The following is a 7,520-nucleotide window of genomic DNA, read 5'->3' on the forward strand; positions in this document are numbered from 1 at the left end:
TGAAACTTTATTTTCACACATGAGCTTAAACCATGACCAATAATGCACAATTATAAGCATCATTTCTATTTCATCATTTATCAATTATAATCAAACATATGACCAATTATACACAAATTATTTATATATTTTCCCAATTTTCCTCCTCTTCCTCTCCATTCCACATCCTTAATGTGTATAACACATTTAAACCACATTTTCCATACTATCACTATTTTCCTGTATTTAAATTCAAGCTGTCTATCTGTGTCAAAGTCACTAATTTATTTATATCTCGAGCTACAGAGCTCCAAATTAAGATCCGTTAATTTTTCTTGAAACTAGATTCACATATCTTCTTACCATAACATTTTAAGAATTTTTGGTTTAGCCAAATAGTACAGTTTATTCTTTAAGTTTTCCCCTATTTCACTACTCGATAGTTCTGACCTCTCTTTACTAAAAATTAATTATCTCATTGTACAAATTTCAGATATTTTTTCTGTTTATTTCTAGTGAAAATAGATTCATTTAGGATTCTAAACATAAAACTTTATCCCATAATTATTTTTTTACAATTTTTTAAAATTTTCCAAAGTCAGAACAGGGGATTCCGAACTCATTCTGACTCTGTCTAACTAAAATTCAAATATCTTAAAATATATAAATTTTTTGCTTTCTCTGTTTCTTTTATGTGAAAATAGACTCATTCAGCTTTAATTTTATATATTATTCAGACTCTAATTAAATTTTCACTATTTTTAGTGAATTTTCAAAGTCACACGGCTGTTTCTGTCTAAATTGTTTTGTTGCTAAATGTACTTTTTCATAATTTCAATTTTTCTCACTTTTCTTTTTATCGATCAAGGTCAATTTCTCGTCTTTCTTGATTTATAACAATACATTTAACTTATTCAACACTCACATTATTCAATTTAGTTAAAAAATCACTATTTAAAAAAATTACATTTCCGACCCTAAACTTTTCAGTAATTCCTATTTCGTCCCTAGGCACGAAAAATGAAATTCATGGAATTCAACCCCCTTTTCAAGCCTAAACAAAATTCATATGTATTTATAACAGTTCACATATTTCACAAAAATCAGAATTTTTCCTTTGAATTTCACAAGTTTACCATTTAGTCCCTAAATCTCAATTTCACCCAAAATCACTTTGTAAAGGTTGTTTATTTACTAACAACCTATCATTTTCTACCATAAATTTTCAATTTTCAGCATATTCATCCATGACACAATTTCCATACCTTGATAACTTTTCAAATAAATCCTCAAAATAAAGAGAACATGTTATCTCGATCTCAAAAATATAAAATTTATTAAAAACGGGACATGATTACTTACCAATTTATGCCAAGAAAGTCTTTTCTCTCTCTCCTAGGGTTTCCATGTAAATTTTGGGGAAGAAGATGATAGAAAAAGATAATATCAATATGTCCATGTAATTAATTATCATCTTTTAATTTCCCCAAATTCCAATTTAGTCCTTTTCTTTTTCTCAAATTCCATGGATGATTCATCAGTAAAAATCTACCGTCTTTTGATTGATAGTCTATTTACCATATAAGGACCTCTAGTTTTGAATTTCTACCTTCTAGAATTCACTTTCTACATTTTATACAAATAGGTCCTTTCCTTAATAAATCACTAAATCGATAAAATTTTCATATCAGTATTTTCATGCAACCTTCCTATCATAATGCAACCCATGTCATAATTTTAAAATAAAAGTTTCCTCGTCGGATTTGTGGTCCCGAAACCACTATTCCGACTAAACCCAAAAATTGGGCTGTTACATTTATTCTGAGTATGATCCTGCTAATTTGAGCTATTTATGATATTTTATCTCATAGGGACTAAATTTGAGGCAAAAGCAAAATTAAAGGTCAGAAGCGTGAATTTAAAGATAAAATGGGCCAATGTGCGACACAAGGAAAAGTTGGTGCCAAAAGTGCAAGTATGGAGGAAACATGGGTTGAAATGCAAAAAGAAGAGATTTTATTCTATTAAAATCTATTTTAATTATATTAGGATAATTAATATTAAAATATTTATTAAGAATTATTTTATTTTAGGATTTTATTTTATTTATCTTTATTTATCTTCAATTAAATGTATTTATCTTTTGGTAGTTTAAGTATGATTAGACTATCTCCCCTAGCACTATAAATAGAGAGTGAAGTGACTCAAAAGGCATCCATCTTTTTCTGTAAATACTCTCTTTCTAAAAGTTTAGGCTTTTATTCTTCTTGAGATTTCACGGAACAAGACATTGTGCAAATCCAGTCATTGAGGATTGGACTCTACTTCCCTTTTTACTATTCTTTTAGATAGGTTATTTTTGTTGCTTTCAATGACCGCATCATGTTGGTACCCATTGAAGTCTTTTACATCAAGCTCCTGATGCATTAACAGTGCAGGATATAATCATTCAATATAAGATAATGTCATATTGAATAGTGAACATCGATTGAACGAACAAAAAGAGAACCTTCAATCGAGCTATCTTTAGATCTTCATAAAAGGTGGTCTGAGTCCTGAGTCCTGAGTCCATGCCATCACTCTCACCACTAATGCTTAAAACTCTCCACCAGGTTTTATGGATCCAAATTCCAAAATTTATTCAGTTATCAAATCTTGAAACCTTCTCATAGAAGACGAAGAAGATTCGCAAAAACAATTTAAAAAACTTAAGAAAGATCGAAGTCCTTGAGAACAAAAGTCACGAAATAAATTAAAAAGGGAAAAAGAAAAAGGAGACCTAAGGAATCCACATAAGGCTCAAAGAAACCCTTATCTCTTTAGAGAAAACTCGAGAGAAACGAAAAAGAGAGCATACAAAGGGCCTTAGTTTTGGTTTAATTTTTTTAAAGCCTGGAATATACCTTCTCCTTACCTGTATTGTGGGATGTTTTATCATAAATCCAGAATGATGAAACAGAGAAGAATTTTGAATATTATCATCCTAGACAGTTAGCTAGCTGCAAAAGGACTTATCTTTTGCATATGACCCTCTTTTTTAACAATGGTGTTATGGATGTGTGCTATTCTGAAACAATTTTATTACACGTCTCGCCTTCAGCTCAACAATAATAATGTAATGAGATATTTTCTGCCAACCTTGATCCCCTGCTTCTTCAAGTTATTAAGCAAAGTACTGGTTTCAAAATTGACACTCTGGCTACATGCTAAGTACCATGGTGGGGGACTTGTTACTTTCGGCAGGGTAAACTTACTGCTAAGCGTATATAGTACAGAAAATCTAATAGAGTTGAATGCTGTCCATCCAAAAGATTATCTTATGCAGCCCGGCTAAAGTTAATTTAATCTCTCCATTCCAGTTCTGGTGTTCTCTGTTCATTTTACCGAGCAAAGTAATCCTGAGAACTGATCAATTCTATGCTGATTGTTAATGGAAGACTTAATACAACCGCATCAGCATCTGCTTCACGTTTACACGCGTGCTTATTGCTTTGCTTGGGAGGAGTGCTGGGGTACGCACTACGAACGGCAGCAACGCCTCCTCTTGAAACAACAAATATGTAGTTATATATAAAACTCAACAGTGGAGCAAAATGGAACATATGAAATAGGATGAAGGTGCGGCATTCAATTCTCCAACAGGACCATATAATTGCGAGGGAAGAAAAAAAATCCCTCAACATGGAACAAACTGCTTTTTATAATAAGGATCAAATCTAATACTCCATTATATGTACAACTTTGCTCTCCCTTTTACAACTGCAGCTCAGTTTGGGCAACCTAGTGCTAATTCACAAGGACATTATCTTTAATATACTACAAAATCAGGAGTTCATTGGCAAATAATACTAGCATTCAATAAATTGACACTAAGTCCAGCAAATATTTCAGGGTTGCTGCATTTCCCCTGAAGACAAGTTGCTTTCAATTGAATCGGAGGCACGCTCTGGTTTTGTGGGCTTAGTTTCAACTCTGGGATTGTTATTGGGGCCCTGCTCAACAGGTTCATCTGACCTGTCATTTAATTTGAATGGTCTCTGGAAATCTTTAGCATTTCTACTGTCGATAAACAAATTGTTCAACTTCTCCTCCTGCATACAAACAATTAAAATTTTCAAAATGAGGCAGCAAACTGCATGTCTGGTAACCACACAAAATCGCTTGGTAACTTTAACCATGTAAATATGACTTAGAATATATAAGGTTCCGTTAACCATTTGGGTAGATAAGAACTTCAAAATCATAAGCCCGCAGATGCGAATCCCCAACACATTATGCCACTGCCTTCCCCCCCCCCCCCAAAACAAAAGAAAGAAAGAAAAAGAACAAATTCATTTAAGATATGCAGATATGTTAGAACAAGATTCGTACTTCCATGCGAGCATTGCAGTTGCCAAATGTAAGTGCAAACAAATGAAATTTCACGGTTGATACAAAGGCACTAATCTGGTCCATTAGTCACTTGTCATCCAAAACTATTGTTGACCATGCAAACAAAGTTAATTACTTAACTAATTTTAATGGCTACATTATATCTAAGCTATCTATCCTGTCAGTAACTTGATAGTAATAATTCATTGCCACTGCATGACTTCAAAACTACTTACCTTTTGCATTGCTTCAAGTTTTCTCTGGAGCGCATCATGCTCAGCTTGAATACGGAATGGAACACCATGTTTCTGGTACACATTATTTTGAGCCAAGTCTTCATCAATGTCATTAGCAGTGGTCGCAAAAGGATGATTTGCAGGAATCCATCTGATTGTGTCAGGGTCAACATCAGGAGGAATTGAATCCCCCTCTTTAAGGAAAATTGTTGGTCTCTTCCACTGGTATGCTCTCGACCTCCTTTTCTGATGGATAGCTTGCTGTTCTTTTGTAAGTGTAACTGGAGCTAAGCGATAAAGCTTTCCACACATCTCTACGGTTGAATTGCTCTTCCCAACCTTCACCAATGGATTGTTAAATGGATCATCATACTTGAGAGGTCGCGATCTGCAAAAAGAACAGATAACTAACTATACCATTAACACAAGGAAAGCTCACTGTAGCCAAAGCTGTAAAATGAGAAGGTAGAAATTAAAATTGATACGGGACATGCAATGAAATGCTAGCCCTTAACTAAAAATATTTAGTCTGTAATGTCAAGTAAGCAACCAAAGATAAAATATAACATAGAACGAAATCATACATGCCTCTTCTATCTGATCTTAGCTGGCCACGCCTTACAAGATCAGCTACAGAACCAGGCTGGCTCTTCCTTGACTTCCTCTCTGCGTATGCTCTCAGAGCAATAACCATAATTGCAATTGCAACGAACAATCCCAGTGTAAGGTTGTTTTTAGGGCGGTTTTTCATCTGAGACAAAAACGAAATGGACAGGTTCTTCATGTCAGACTTCCTTTTTCTAGTAATTCATACAAACACCATCTCTACTGGCTTTACAGACATGAAAATGAAAAGCAATATAACAAATACTAGCAATACAAGTAAAAGCAGAAACATGCTGGAGTGATACTTTGCAGTTAGCACCAATAGAGGAGCTGATGTTGACAAAATATTTACAAACAGTAGACGGTGTGGAGTAAAAGACTTGTATAAGCACAATATCTAAGTTAGCAATTACATTTAGCAGCACAAGTAATAAGCCAGAACTTGCTTAATAATAACACAAGAAATATGATCCGTTCTCATCCTACTGAATACAGATAACCGTAAGTGAGCATTACCAGGAAAACAACAGGAGGGAAGGATGTAATGGATTCCTGAAATAAGGCAAGTGGGTGTTTGGAATCCACCGCCAGAGTATGTTTCGCTGTATCAACAACCTCGTTCTGGGCACGATGGTCCTCCTCGGAGCTCACTGAATTATCAATGGCTCTCGGCGAAAACGTCCTATTAGGTAGTAGGTGAATCCAGTTGAGCCGTTGGCTTAGGCTATGCCTATGATGTAGTAGCAACGATGTTCCATTTAAAGAAACTTGATGCTTCCACCCCCAAATTGAAGGCTATTTATCAGAGAATTTACCAAAAGAAAGAAACCCAATTCAATAATAGTATATATGACGGCAGTAAAATAAAATCCTAGGAAAATTTTGGGAGTTACCTGGCCAGGGAATTGAAAAAGCCAAATTGATGCCATTAGATTTAAGAGATAGAAATACTCTCACACTGAAAAACAAGATTCATTTCAGTCCCCTCCATATGATGATAATTTAGGATATAGAGTAGTGAAAATTTACCAGTAGAAATGAAACACGATGTCAGCACCGCCAAGCAAGGGGCAACAGAGCAGTAACAGTAGTAGAAGTCAGTCACCTCACATTTCATTCAATCACTATGTGGATCGGATCCTCCTAAATCCTCATCTCCAAGGTCCAAGCTTTGGGTTTGGCTTTGCCGTAGGTAAAGGTTACGTGTTCGATCCATGTCGCACACAAAGCCCGTACGTATTTTTGTTGGGTTTACATTAGAGGTGTTGATACTTTTTAACCTGGGCCAGCCTGACTCTGTTCACACTAAAAGCTCTGTTAGCAATGTACCCAAATATTTTCCCAAAATTTAAACTAAATGTAAGTTTTTAAACTTGTGAAAAAATAACACATGACTAAAGGGATAATTGAAAATATATATAAATGAGACGCATGCCATCTTTACGTCTTTACTTGTCTCCTACTGTAAAATAATTACTCTTTTAAATAAATTTTTAATTTTCAAAATATTTTTATTGAACCCTCAAAATTTGACTCGCATCATATTCAAACAAACATATGTTTAATGTTAGTATTGACATTTAGTTGATTAAAGTACTTGATATGATATTGATCTTCTGATAACTTAATTAAAATATTTTAAAGTTTAAGGATTAATTTATAATCTGAATAATAATTTCAAAATTAATAATGCAATTACCCTATTTATTGTGTTTTCATTTATGTTTATTTTATTTTTCAATGAGACATTGTCAATGAAGATAGAAGCTTTCGTCATTTCATGTGTGAATATTGTTGAATTATATTCAAATATTTTGTCTATTTATACTTTATATTTATTTGATTTTATTTAGAGTTGCGCGAGTATAGATGAAAGATGAAATCTACAATGATAATACTATTTAAATTTGACATATTTTGTTTTAGTATCGAAAGAATTTTCTATCAAAATTAATGTATTTTGGATAAACTACATAATTAATTAGATAAGTGTGTTTTTTTTGATTACTTTAAAAAAGTTACAATTTCATCGTTAAACTATTCAAAAGTTTTTATTTAAATTATTAAATTATACAAAAGTTTTTATTTAAGTCATTGGCTGTTAACTTAAAACAAAATGTTTTACCAGCGAGCTCTAAGCGACGATTCGAATATCTGTAGACAGATCAATACCCATCGACAAGTAAAACATACTTTAGATCTAAGTTGATTTGATCGTTAGTGTCGAAGATATAAAAAAGTTGTTTGAATTGAGTTCGTCAATTTATGACATGCAAAACTATTTCATGGAAAAAAAAACTAAACTATAGAAAAAAAAGAGAAAAAGAG

At 33.2% G+C, this 7,520-nt stretch overlaps 1 protein-coding gene across 1 annotated transcript; it reads right to left on the reverse strand.

Annotated features, from left to right (window-relative positions):
- Positions 1–3,587: 3,587 nt before the first annotated feature.
- LOC107905714 (protein MULTIPLE CHLOROPLAST DIVISION SITE 1) lies at positions 3,588–6,353 on the reverse strand. The gene is made up of 6 exons (XM_016832429.2): positions 6,222–6,353; positions 6,086–6,150; positions 5,709–5,987; positions 5,171–5,337; positions 4,587–4,974; positions 3,588–4,070 (listed from the first exon to the last, which is right to left on the reverse strand). Exons 2-6 carry the CDS (start codon positions 6,119–6,121, stop codon positions 3,867–3,869), a joined length of 1,074 nt encoding a protein of 357 aa, XP_016687918.1. The 5' UTR covers positions 6,122–6,150; positions 6,222–6,353; the 3' UTR covers positions 3,588–3,866.
- Between the last annotated feature and the right edge of the window lie 1,167 nt (positions 6,354–7,520).

Source organism: Gossypium hirsutum, chromosome D05, assembly GCF_007990345.1.
Source record: "Gossypium hirsutum isolate 1008001.06 chromosome D05, Gossypium_hirsutum_v2.1, whole genome shotgun sequence".
Taxonomy (NCBI): Eukaryota; Viridiplantae; Streptophyta; class Magnoliopsida; order Malvales; family Malvaceae; genus Gossypium; species Gossypium hirsutum.